At 40.6% G+C, this 14,371-nt stretch overlaps 1 protein-coding gene across 1 annotated transcript in view; it reads right to left on the reverse strand.

Moving 5' to 3' along the window:
* Positions 1 to 11,615, reverse strand: part of fancl (FA complementation group L) — a gene marked incomplete at both ends in the record, with an annotated part of 26,204 nt that extends 14,589 nt beyond the window's left edge. The window contains 6 exons of the mRNA XM_083897474.1: positions 2,441 to 2,537; positions 7,888 to 7,985; positions 10,189 to 10,245; positions 10,688 to 10,748; positions 10,984 to 11,042; positions 11,529 to 11,615. Coding sequence (XP_083753600.1) covers positions 2,441 to 2,537; positions 7,888 to 7,985; positions 10,189 to 10,245; positions 10,688 to 10,748; positions 10,984 to 11,042; positions 11,529 to 11,615 — 459 coding nt within the window. The remainder of the gene's footprint in view (positions 1 to 2,440; positions 2,538 to 7,887; positions 7,986 to 10,188; positions 10,246 to 10,687; positions 10,749 to 10,983; positions 11,043 to 11,528) is intronic.
* Positions 11,616 to 14,371: the final 2,756 nt, after the last annotated feature.

The raw sequence follows: 14,371 nt of genomic DNA on the forward strand, positions 1-14,371 counted from the left end.
TGGTAACAGAAATGTGTTACTTGGTATTAACCTGTAATTAGAAGGTGAGAACAATGGCCAAAATACTGGGTAATCCCAGTAAATTATAAAGCGGTATTATATTAATGCTTAAATTACATTATATTAGCGCTTATATTACTAAAAATTATTACAAATTCTGTTTTTTTTCCTTTGGCGGCCCTCAGTCCAATGTTGGGTTCCTAAATTGGCCCTCAGGTATCAAAACTTTTGAGAACCCCTGCTTTAGAGACTCATTTTCAACAATCGGGAGTCACGTAAAACATGTAGTCAAGCGTTTTTCCGGTCAGTCGTCATGGAAACGCGACGCGCGTTAACGTTTGACAGCGCTCGTATTCTTAAGAGATCATAGACTCAAAGCTGGCATGAACTCTATTAGCTGAGCCTTTAATTAAGTGGTTAAAATCTGTTTTTCCTGGACCCTTCTTCTTGTTGGCGGCCATGTTTTCATTAAGCAAGTGTTTTCCTTTGTGTCCTCATCTGTTGGTGCTTTCTGTCAAAGTCACCGTTAAAATATCACGTTTATATATCACGGACTTCTACGGGGGGGAGGGGGAAAAGTCCCTGAAACTTTCCTCCCAAGTCTTCAATCTTATTCACATATTCACCTTCCAACATCCCTTCCTCACTCCCCTGTCAGCTCAGCCTCCGTGACTCGGTGCCAGTGCTTCCTCCTCCTCCTCCTCCTCCTCCTCTAGCTGTGCCTGGTGAGGAATGACCTGGCTCCGGATGCGATGGAAGCAGCTGGAACGCGGGGACGACTCCAAGCTATTTTTTAACGCGGTGCCAGAGGGGGGGGGGGCGAGGGTGGGCAGGTGGGCTCAGAGTGAGGTCCCGACGATACCCTTCTCCCTTCCACGTCCCCCCCCCCCCCCAGTGGATGTCGTCCAGGCTTAGGCAGCCACCGCGTCACTCTGCCCACCCACAAACCCACCCAGCGGAATATGAAACACCGCTGTGAGGCTGTGTCGCGATCGTGGGGTTTTTTGTCGCTCGCAGGAAAACAAACAAAACATTCCGATTTCCGACTAAGTTTCGAAGGAAGTGGTTTCAGGTCACAGAGAGTGAGCTATGTTAGCATCTCTGGAGACTTTAAACTAAGAGCAGGTGCTTTAACGATATGCACCATCTCCACCTGGATTTCAATAATCCAGCCCAATATTTCCAGTAAGCCCTCAGAGATGTTCTTCAGTCAGGTCTCCAGAAGATACCACGAATATTAAGCAACGACTTGTAGATTTTAGCGATTTAGGCTGAACTCATTTCTAAAACATCGACTAAAAAGACAATGTATGATCTATATTGGAAAGTTTTAAAAAAGTTGACCTTAAAAAGGTCAAGTTCCCAACTGAGTAGAACCTGGCCGTCATTTCCTCTTCCGAGAATCCAAAGAATCCTAAAAAAGTGAAGGCGTTTTCACAAATGTAAACACGTTTTGGGCTCGAGTTCCATTCGGGATCTTGGTGTTTTCAGCAAACCGGTCCGTGTTTCGCACCAGAACCTAAGTTCCACCAGCCTACGTCACCCAAGGGCGGCATCAACAGTAGCGACATGGCAGCTTCTGCTTCGAGCTGGAATCACCATGAACACTTTGTCTTCTCTGGAGACAACATCCCCCACGTTGTCCTTCCGTCCTTCTTCCTCTCATCTACAGAACATCTGATGACGTCGCGTTTCTCTCAGAAAAGCTACGGGTTTTTCGGGGGTTCCTGCTAGAACCTAATACTCCATCATGTACATGTTTGTCGTAGGTTGTGAGGACCAACGTTCATCCAGGACATTTTGACCTTGTGAGGACATTTTTGTCTGGTAATTTTTTTGTCATAATATGGGCCTAAACTAAGATAATACAATGGTTTTCATCATGTTTATATCTCTATTAACAAAGAAAATACTTCATTTGTAGCGTACTCGTTTTGCTGCTTTCGACGCCATCTTTGTTATGTCAAAACACGGAGGGGGGCTACCCACAATGCATTCTGGGTAGCCCTTGCTCCCAAGGGTGGTCTCGGAAAATCTCAATATTGAGGGCGATTAAGCCCTTAAACTTGCCCCTCAACTTAACTTTTCTGAGAATCGGGAGAGCGCATTTTTGAGATTGAGGGTCTTAATCTGGCCTTTGTTTTATAAGGTGAGCCTTTTGTTGAGTGGCTAAAATCCCCTTTTATGGGATTAATAGACGCTGTGAATACTTCCCAGCGTCCATTAGTCGTCATCGGACACATTAGATCACCCCGCCGGGACAGCACTTGCACTAGAGGGAGCGCATTTTTGAGATTTAGGGTTAAGATTGAGGGTTAAGGTAGGAATTGGAATTCACCCCTGGTTTAGGGTTAGGGTTAGACAGTTATGATGTCTGTGCTGTGTCCTCACTAAGATATAACAACAAGTGTGTGTGTGTTTGTGTGTGTCTGTGTGTTACCTTAGACTTGAGTTTAATAGTGAGTGTATGCTGCCTTCCAGTGGAGTCCTGCACAGCCAGTCTTAGCGTTCGGAACTCCGTGTCTATGAAAAGCAGTCTGAGGACGGACACACACACACACAAATACATATACATATACAATAAATCAGCATCTGTACACACACACACACAGAGAGAACACTGTACAGTGACAGCAGCCATCATCCGTCATTAATCACAGTGGCCCAGAGCCATATTGAGATATCAGCTCTGACTTCAGATTTATTGCTTTGGCTCCAGACGCAGTGACATCAGGTTACATCCAATTACACCAAAAAATCCAGCAACTAAACACAACTACAGGCTTTTTCTAACCTACCCCCCCCCACCACCACCACCCTCTAACCCCACAACCTCTGAATTCTGATTAGCATTCTTCTGCAGCCAGAGCTTTATTAATGATGTAATGGCAGAATATGACAAACTAAATCATGTCGAGGCTGAGAGCGTTTCACGCTGAGTCACCAGAAACACACACACACACACACGGGGGTTTTTATGCTTTCTAATAAAAGTGGTGAGTATAATACGGCGTAATCTGGAGACACGAGAGTAAAATATCGCTAAATGTGTTCGTTATTCTCTCGATTAATCGAGAACAAAAGAATATTATAAATACCAGTGTGTGAAGGAAGATGATGAGAGAATAAATGATATTATTTGGAATAAATGTCCTGTGGAAAGTGCGTAGCTGGTTTTTTTGCTCACTGTATTTTAACGTTAATGTTCAATAATGGCGTTACTGAGGTGGTTCTTGGTCCTTAAAAGTTTGAAAACCACTGGTTTAGTGGTGGAGAAACTCTAAATAATAAGAATAATGGAGAATTTGGGTTAACAAACATAGAAGCACTCAATTAAATGATTAAACCATTAGGAAATTATTGATTATTAATAATAAATGAATCATTGTACACGTTTATCAATTAATTGTGATTATCTGAGGTATATTGTATGTATTTTATTAAAATACAAATTCTATTAACATGACAATTACTTCTTTTTGTGTTAGTTGGTCCATAAAATGTCAGGAAACGTTGAAATAAAACCTGCATACGTGAGTTTTATCAGAGCCCATGATAATAAGAGGTGGAGATTTCTTAAAAATGTGACATTTTGTGATACATTTGAATGAAATCACCCGATTATCAAAAATTTTTAAAGCCCTTAAAGACGACGTCGTGTTGGACACGCCACGTTTTCGACGGACGAACTTCACGAATTCAAAAAAAAATTTCAAACCTTGTTTAAATGGTAAATCAAAAACCGTCCGTCCCTAAAAAAATGCAGGTTTACTGCTGCTCAGACTCTTTGAGACTAAAACGGTGAATTTTGCTTCCTGCGGTACGACGATTTACAGGAGGTGATGATGATGGACGCTCCGTGCCCAGGCTGACGTGGTTGTATATCTGCCGAGGATTTATGACGTGCAGGTAAAGGAGGGAGCTCACACACACACACACACACTTAGAGAGAAGTGATGGAATGATGGGAGGCGGCGTCCGGACTACGCGGCGCGTTAAAGTGTCTGCTCGTTCATTCTTATTAGCTCTTTGCAGTTTCGGCGGCCCAGTTCCATTTAGCTTCCTCGGCTCCTAACTCACTTTCTTGATCCATCGAGTACACGTTCGGTCCATAGAATGTCAGAAAACATTGAAAATTATGTTTTTTGAATGTCTTTTATTTGTCCAAAACCAAAAAACGTGTTATTTTATGTTATATATTATTCTGTTTTAAAGACTTAACTAGAAAATATTCACATTTCAGAGGTTGAAAAATCAAAGAGCTTGTTTTAATTATTGAAAATAAACCCTCAAGTGATTAAATGATTATAAAAAATAGTTAACGATTAATTTAGTAATCCACACATTAACTACAGTGATTCCTAATCATTGGGTCGGGACCCCCACATGGGTCATAGGATCATTTTTTTGGGACCCTTTAACACATTTGCAGAATTTAATCATCCCTTGAGTTAGAATTACGAGCATATGTTCCAAATAACACGCATAAAATAAGGTTTTAATTGCTTAAATATAAGGATTTAGAGATATGGCTATAATGTAATTGCTATATTATGCTATAAATTTGTTCTTGTGTCTCCCTATCGTGAGTGGCAAGTAAAAAAAACGGAATTTCTGAGCGTTTGTTTGCTATGACATGAACATAATTCATTAAAGTTAAAGTTAAGTACATTTGAGGTGGAATCAACCTTTCACTCTCAGGTTAGGAACCACAAAGGTGCATATTATGCGTAAACAAAGGGTAAAAATCATGACATTATTAGCATTATGTATAATTATAAACCATTTTTCCTAACATCTGTATTTCAATATCAAGGCACAAACATCTATCGTGTCAACCTACTTTCAAGTTTTTAGGTCTGTACGATCGTGAAAAGGTCACCGATGCATCGCTGAGGCAGAGATTTCCATCTCCCCCCCCCCCCCCCTTCGGAGTTTGTTGCCAGGATAGCAGGCACGAGCTGCCGCCCCCTACTGGGCCATGATGGAACCAGCGTGACAGTCAGACGTCCTGCTGCGAAGACTGATGAGAGCATCCCATTTGCAACTCCCCAGCCAAGTGATCTGCTTTTCAGGCTGCGCGTGTGTGTGTGAGTGTGTGTGTGCGTGTCAAGAGCTTTTTGTTTGTTTGTTTGTTTGTTGACAGACTCATAAACAGATTTAACTGCAACTCGATGAGCAAATATAACAAAGTTATATTTGTTGCACCAATGTACTTGAACTGTGCGCTAACGTGGCGTCAGAAAATCGTATTATTGCGTTAAAGACGTGGGGGGGGGGGGGAATCTATATAGTGAAATATTGCGATATTTTGCGCTTTATGAGGCACAAAGTATTGATTTTTTCAAGCATATAGTTTGTTTTTTACCAGTTCTGGGCACGCTAACGGCATTAACAGCAGCGTCAATGTTAACGCACATTAACGCATGACGCGTTTCCATGACGACTGACCGGAAAAATTGTTAAAATGAGTCTCTAAAGTAACGCTAAACTATAAAAACAGAGGCACACATACGCAGTACACAGGTACGCTGGTAATTTGTAGCGCTGCTCTTTTCCTGTAATAAACAGGCCGCTCCAGTTCCACTGTAGGCGCGCTAACGGCGCTAAAGGAGCTAACGGAGCTAACTGGTAAACGGTGCGTGGACTCCGGTGCCGCGGCACGTAAACATGAAAAGTAAACAGTCACGCATTAATGTGCGTAGCACTATTTCTTACCGATGTTACAAGTAAACATTTAATTTTTCGTGAATTGTTGACATTTCAGGCCACTAGATGGCGCCAATTCTCTCTCGCTACAGCTGTTGTGTGAGCATATTTTGCAATATATACTCTCGCAAATAAAGTGTTTTGCAGTAATTTCGGATCGCGACTTAAACATCGTCATAACCAGCTTTTTTTTTTAAGTAACAAGAGCGACTTTTAGCTACGTTTAATGCATCATTTGTAATTAATAAATAATAAATCACCCAGTGCTGATTTTGTCCTTCCAGCTCCCTTATAGTCAAATTTTCTGGACGACGTCCCGAGTGAAGTCCGTGTGAGAGCACAGCAGGAGAAGCTCTGGATTATTTACAGCGAGCAAACTGGCAAATAAATCGGCCTCCTACGGCTCGACCCCGAGCTTCCCGACTGTCAAACTCCGCGGGACGTTAGTGTCCTCGGGAATTTGTGTTTGAATATGGTTTGAATTAACTTATCAGGACATTATCTTTATTACACCGTGCAAATTTACAAGTAAATTAGGCGATCTTCAAGGACACGGGTTAGCCTCAAGAAAGACAGACTGAAGTTTGTTTGTTGTTGTTGTTTTTAAACCCCTAAAATGATCAGATGTGCTAGTAATGTGATCGAATGTGAGGAAAAGTTATATTACATTACCATATTTTTGTCTATCTACACTTAGAACCTTATCAACTTAAATTAATTAGCGAAGCGCTAAAGGATAACGCGCGCTTACGCATGACACGTTTCCATGACGACTGACCGGAAAAGACGCGAATGACGTCGTGTTTATGTGCCGCGACACCGGAGTCCAGGCACTGTTTACCAGTTAGCTCCGTTAGCCCCATTAGCTCCTTTAGCGCGCCTACAGTGGAACTGGAGCGGTCTGTTTATTATTATTAAACGAAAAGCAGCGCTACAAATAACTAGCGTACCTGTGTAACTGCGTACGTGTGCCTCTGTTTTTAAAGTTTAGCGTTAACTTTAGAGACTCGTTTTAACAATCGGGAGTCACGTTAACGTCGTTCCAGTCGTCATGGAAACGCGTCACGCGTTAACGTTCACGCCGTTGACGCGTTTGACAGCGCTAAAATTAACATTTGTGTATATTTTAATTGTCAATTATGGGGCGGCAACAACTAATCTAATCAATCGAGTACTAATCAAGTACTAAATTGATAAATGAATCCTGTTTTCTTTGCCCCTAAAAGAAAGTTAGTAAACGGATTATCTTTCATTTGTGGACAAAAACATGCGAGAGCGTGGTTAAGAATAAGATCGTTCAAGTTCATACACCAAAAAGTCTGTGAACATGCAGCCCATAATAAGCCCAGGAGACTCCTGGGGGGGGGGGGCAAAGTTTTAAGGGCCCCCACCAAGAGATGGCGCCTGGCCCTACTCGACCTCATTTTCCCATTAATTAGTGCACGGTGCGCCACCTACAGCCAATTAAGATGACCACGCTCTCAAATGTAAAGCAGTAATAGAGCGACTCGCTTACCTGAGCCAATCAGGACGCAGCATCACGGGCTGAAAAATACCCCCCTGGTGGCTATTAGCCAAATTAAGACGGGCGAGCTAAAGTGGAGTGCTTTGGAGATTGAGGTTCAAACCGTCTGCAAACCCTGAAAATGATTTCCAGCGTAAAACAAACCTTCACCTCCTCTTCTCCGATTAAAAAACCCGAGACTCTTCAATTAGAGCCATTTGCATTCCGCTAATATCATAATTGTAGCCACGGTCATTAATAGGAAAGTGGAAAATGAGTCTAGTCGTCGAGGCTTAATCCGAGCGGGGGGGGGGACGTAACGCGTATCTTCTCACATCTCCTGACGAGTGGAGACCGTGTGACCGCTCACAACTCGCTCGTTATCAAACTCGACCTGGATTTAACTTTAACTCGATAACTTAAAATAAAGAAAGTGACTTAATGAGGAGCTGTGGTGCTGCTGCCTCTTCAATCAGTTTAGAGTCTGCGGGGGGGGGGGGGGGGGAGTCAAGGACCGCTCAAGAGTTTCCTAAACGACTCCACGAGTTAGCGTTAACTCTAGAAAACAGCTTTAAACCACCACTCTTTCAATGTTGTGGTGAAGTTTATACACTTTGATTAAAAAAAAGGAGGTGGTAGTAGTAGAAGAAGAAGAAGTAAATCAGGTGACTTACTTGTTCCAGCCGAGGGTCTCCATCTCTGAGATGAGCTGCGAGTAATACTGGGGAGGCGGGATGGAGCTGCACTCATGACGGCCCTTCACGGCCACTTCCTGCAAAACACAAACACAGCATTTTATTTATTTACCGATTCACTGATGACCCATTTTAGCCACCTTGCTTAAAGGTGAAGTAAGTAGTTTATAGTGCCATCTAGAGGAGAGGCTGAAATTCACAACAAAGAACTGCTCCTCTGCTCACCCCCTCCCTTCCCTGAGCGCTACGGTATCCTCAGCCGGTCAAATGTCGTCCTCGTCGTCTTTCTCCGTGTCAGCAGATGACGTTCGTGAGGCGAGGGAGAGGGCGGAGCTACCGCGGCCGTAGCAGACGAAGCGGAGAGAGAGTAGGCGGGACTTACGCTACGAGTAAAGCGACGCTTGATTTGTTCTCTCGCGTTTGTCCTTACAGGCTCCGGTAGAAACATGGCGTCTCGCTGCTAACAGTGGCTATGCAACCGCGGCCCGCGACCATGTTATATTAAATGACTTTTTGAAACACTACGAAAATGAAATAAAAACTATTATACAGCGACTAGACAATGCAGGAGCACATAATATGTATAAAAAAGTGGATTTTGGGTTATATAAACTCAAAAATACACATTGTCCCTTTAAAATCTACACCTACTTACATCTGAGAGACTGTTTGCTGCTTTATCTCGACATTAGACGGATTTTTCTGACAGGAAATTGACAGTTTGTAAAACGCTCGGTCACCCGCAACAAAACTCCATTGAGAAAATCAGCGATTTTAGCTTGCGGCGTTCACAAGAGCTGCCATTCGACCGCTGCCTTGTTTGCTAAAATTGAGCGACTTGGCTAAATCCTAGAGAAGGATTTCAAACACAGACGTCGTGAAACAGCTCATCTGAACTTGACTGACGGAGGCAGCGGTGGATCGAGTACTCCTGCGAGCTGCGACGTAAAATCGATGATTTTCTCTATGGACTTTGGTGCGGAAGATTAGGCAATCTACAAAGTGACATTAACTTCAGTTCCTTGTGAGAAAAGGCTGTTAAAGGGACTGATATAAAGCCGCATAATAGTCGGCATCGCCCTGAACAAGGATCAGTTGAAAATATTTGCAAACCTCTTAAGGAATAATTTTAATGAATTTTTGAAATTCAGGAAATGATGCATTTGCCCTGAAGCACTTTGACAGTGAGCTGATTTTCTTCAAAAAAACAAAAAGTATCTCGGAATGACTTGAAATTTACCGTCATAATAGTCGGCATCGCCCTGAACAAGGATCTGTTGAAAATATTTGCAAACCTCTTAAGGAATAATTTTAATGATTTTTTGAAATTCAGGAAATTAACCATCTGCCCTGATGCACTTTGACAGTGAGCTGACTTTCTTCTCGAAAACAAAAAGTATCTCGGAATGACTTGAAATTTACCATCATAATAGTCGGCATCGCCCTGAACAAGGACCCGTTAAAAATATTTGCAAACCTCTTAAGGAATAATTTTAATAAATTTTTGAAATTCAGGAAATGATCCATTTGCCCTGAAGCACTTTGACAGTGAGCTGATTTTCTTCAAAAAAACAAAAAGTATCTCGGAATGACTTGAAATTTACCGTCATAATAGTCGGCATCGCCCTGAACAAGGATCCGTTGAAAATTTTTGCAAACCTCTTAAGGGAATAATTTTAATGAATTTTTGAAATTCAGGAAAAGATGCATTTGCCATGATGCACTTTGACAATGAGCTTAATTAAAAAAAAAAAAAAAAAGTATCTCGGAATGACTTGAAATTTACCATCATAATAGTCGGCATCACCCTGAACAAGGATTGATTGAAAATATTTGCAAACTTCTTAAGGAATAATTTTAAAGAATTTTTGAAATTCAGGAAATGATCCATTGGTCCCTGATGCACTTTGACAGTGAGCTGACTTTCTTCTCGAAAACAAAAAGTATCTCGGAATGACTTGAAATTTTTTATACTAATAGTCGACATCGCCCTGAACAAGGATCTGTTGAAAATATTTGTAAACTTCTTAAGGAATAATTTTAATGAATTTTTGAAATTCAAGAAATGATCCATTTGCCCTGATGCGCTTTGGCAGTGAGCTGCCAAAAAAACAAAAAGTATCTTGGAATGACTTGAAATTTTCCATAATAACCCTCTTAAGGATTCATATAATAAGGAATAATAATAACATGGTTTGTAAGACAGCGTAGACCTAAGCGGGCATAGATTAGCCTCGTAATCAAGGCTTTTTCTTGTGTACAACAACAGTGTGTCCTCACCAGTATGGTCTTCAGCTCCAGTAAGAATGTGTCCAGATCGGCCGACTGCTGCAGCCTCTGTGAGAAGTCAACGAGAAGACGAGGATAATGAAGTGACAGCAGTGTCTACTTTCTTTTCTTTCTTTTTTTCTTCTTCTTCCTCCTCCCTCCACCAGCCAGCCATTCAAATCAAACACAGCATTTGTGATTAATGGCCGCTGCCACTAGCTTTAATAATTAATGATAGCTTAAAGGCTGTGAAAATAATGAACTTTGCAGCCCGGGGTGAAATATCAATCTCATCCAAATAACCCCGAGGGGCCACATAACAAATAGGGACATTTTCCAGGCGATGTTAATTAAACAGTGAAAAATATTATTCTCTGCTCTCGGAGTGAGGGTGACGGGGAGAGAGAAGGGGAGAGAGAGAGAGAGAACATGAAAGCAGACCAAAAAAAATGACAAATAAATAAGTGAATAAACAGAACAATCAAACACAAAGAAGTGTGTTGACGTTTACCTGCTTCACTATATGTTCAGATCCACGCAACAGGTGTCTCAACTGCCAGCTGCAGTGCAGCCTGCAACAGGAAATACATGAACAGTTAGAAAACTGCTGACACACACACACACACACACGATATTAAAGATTAAGTTAAGTGATTTAAAACATTTTGTCACCCCACATGAAAATTGTGTTATTAACCACTTTGCAGAATATGAATGATTACAAAAAGTGTTTAAACATACACTTATATTACACAGTATGGATAATATTAACAGGACAGAAGAGAAAGTGAGTCAGATTATTCATACTTTGCTCGTTTGAGTTGTCCATCTGGTGGCAGCTGTAATCTCAATCTGAAGTCTCGCTCCTAGAAATAATGGTCAAATGACAGACTAATATGACAGCAACACTTAAAAACTCACCCTATAAATAAAAATGTTTATTAAAATACAAATTTCAAATGTGTTTTGAAGAGGTGGTGCCAAACTCCATTCAGAAAATGTGCAATTTAAAGTTAATTTGCGTACAAAATAACGCACGTTCAAGGTTACATTTTCCTGTTCATTACTTCTTAATAAACTAGATTAACAGTTTAATTCGGCATTGGTTATTACTATTTTTTACACTGTTTAACACTACTTTAATACTACTTAACAACTAATTCATATGCGTTTACCAGTAACTTCAATTACACAAACGTGCGTAAAAAAGGGGTGCATTCAGGTGTCTAAAATAAGTTTGTTTTTCTTTCAAATCAGATCAAAATGTCTTATATTACAAACTAATTACACGTATATGAACTTTATATAACTTGTGATGCATTTTCAGTCGAAGAGTAATAAAGTGAACTTACCTGGACTGTGACGAATCCGTCGTAGACAGTTTTCTCTCTGTTGAAAGGTAAAAATAACGGGTTTTCCTTGGTCAGTGAACTCTCCATCGTTAACCCCGGTTACAGCGAAGGGAGCTACTTCCTTAGCTGACGCTAACAAGCCCGATATGAAACAACAGCGCGATAACGACTGCGTGTCACTCATTAAACTTAAGATATATTTTAAAACTTAAGCTATTAAAAACACAAGCTCGCGAAGATAACGCTTAGTTTTGAAGCTACGGTGTTAGCATTAGCAGCGAGAACGTGAAGTCGACAGTGACAAAAACAAACTTCCCTCCACGGGCGGTGACGTCACGCTGCTGCGTTCACGGCCCGGTGGGAAAAACGTCGGAATTACAGTTCGTGTGACGTTCAAATGCGTTAAATGTACTCGTTCAGACTTGAATAACGCTCAGATTAGGAAGATTGAGGAAACGCAATTTAAGATAAAACATATAAATTCAACAGTAGATTAAACCTACTGTTGAAAGCTACATCTTACACTACCAAAAAACACTCAAAATCACTACTTTTTGTTCTGTCGATTTGTACATTTTGACGTCAGTCATGTGCACGTGTTCTCGCTAGTCAATAAATAATAAATAAAACATATTTAAAAAAAGTGGAAAACATACTAAAAAATACGTAGAAGCTCATCCGGCCAACTATATATATATACACATATATATATATGTATATATATACATATATATATATACATGTATATATATACATATATATATATATAAATATATATACATATATATATACATGTATATATATATATATACATGTATATATATATATAGCCTGGTAAGGTGATGGTTAAGGACATTAAACATCACCTTACCAGACTTGTTAGTCTCGCTAGCTAGCTATCAAATATACATCTTTATTCAATGACAATCTTAGCTTGCTAGCTAGCAAACCTGTCTTAAATGCTGACATTAAAAGCACAAACATCTATCTATCTATCATGCTAAAATGCTAACATTAACCATCACATTACCAGACTTGTGAAGTCTAGCTAGCTAGCGTGCGACACGCTCAGTGTTTTAAAATGTGACCGTATGAGAAGACTAAAGCTAGTTAGCGATCAAATACATCAACACGTTTAACCATCACGATGACCCTGAAACTGTTGAATTAGGCTTAAAAATCCGCTAATAGCGTTCACCGCTAGCTACCGTACACATACCACCTTTAAATCTTACATTTAAAAAAATTGATTTTTAATCCAACTTTACTGAGGATCTGTTCTGAGTGTCCATATATACTGTATATATACATATATTTATATATGTATATATATATTCATTACATATCGACGAGAGAGAGAGGAAGAGGTAGAGAGGGAGGGAGGGAGTGTGTGTTTTTACTGTACAGAGCTGCTGACGGTGTGTGTGTGCGCGCGCGTGTGTGTGCGTGAAAGCGTATGCAGCGCCGTGTGCCTGCAGAGATTGATGTTTTTTGTCATCCACCTGCTTCTCACAAACAAAAGAGGCAGCACGAGCTGCTCTGCTGCTCCTTCCTCTCCCTCTCTATACTCTCTCTCCATCCTCCTCCTCCGCTGGAATTATCTGAGTTTGTCGAGAGTGAACAGTGACTCTCGTGTGGGTAAGTGCTCTCTTACTGCTGCTGTGTGAACATGGGAACAGTTTGGGGGGGAGTGGGGGGGTTTGTTTTTTAAACATCTGCATAGAGGCAGTGATGGGAGAAAGAGAAAGAAAGAAGCAGCTGCAGCAGCAGCAGCAGCAGCAGCAGCAGCAGTTGTCTCGCTTCCGTCCTTCGTTTCTTTTCGCGGCGTTCCGGGTTTGCAAAATAACAAAAAAAAAGGAGGGTATGAAAATGTAGCAGCAGAGGATGGAAGACGGAGGTGCAGATGGTGGTGATCTTTCTGTCGTCTTCTGTCTCTGCTGCTGATGCTGATGCTGCTGATGCTGATGCTGCTGCTGATGCTGCTTCTCTCCATCCTCCTCTCTCTGACCGTCCTCTGCCTCCAGTGCTGAGCTCCGTCTGAGGGAGGAATGATCTATGATGCTTTGTTTATCACTGGCCGTGGTCACTTCTCTGGAACGCAATTGGCTGGAACTTCACCGTGTGGGTCCTGCTCTCTCACTCTCCCTAACTCTCCCTCACTCTCTCTCTCTCTCTTTCTCTTTTTTCGTCTTTTTCTTCCGTGTGTGTGATTTTTTTTTTTTTTTTTGCAAATACATGGCAGCTAAAATGTGTTTTACACACAATTTATTCATGGTTTTTGTGCCATTTTTTTTTTTTGCCGTGCACCATTTTAATATTTATCGTCTTTTTATTACCGCACAGTTAATCCAGATTATGAAAAAAAATAAATAAATACTCCTGGTTATATAGTGGGCAAATTAGCACCTTATTTCTAGTTGGAAAATAAAAAAAGTATTTTGAATCTGATTTTGTTCTTTTTAATAGAAAAAATGTGCATCTTTTCTATTTTTATTTAGAAAAAAAAAGTGCTTGTGTATGTTATAAACGTACAAATATTACATAAAAATTACTTAGGACAGAATATTTATTTATATATTAATACATGCGTTCACATGTTTCTTACCGTTTATTCCCTATTCATACTACTCAGATTAGCTTGCTAGTTAGCAAACCTGTCTAAAATGCTGACATTAACTGCACACATATCTATATATCATGCTAACATCAACCATCACATTAGCAAACTTGTTAAGTCTAGCTAGCTATCAAATATAAATGTTTACTCCGTGACTATCTGAGCTTGCTAGTTAGCAAACCTGTCTTAGATGCTGACATTAAAAGCACACAAATCTATCTATCTA

The sequence above is a fragment of the Microchirus variegatus genome, assembly GCF_963457635.1.
Source record: "Microchirus variegatus genome assembly, chromosome: 11".
Classification (NCBI taxonomy): Eukaryota; Metazoa; Chordata; class Actinopteri; order Pleuronectiformes; family Soleidae; genus Microchirus; species Microchirus variegatus.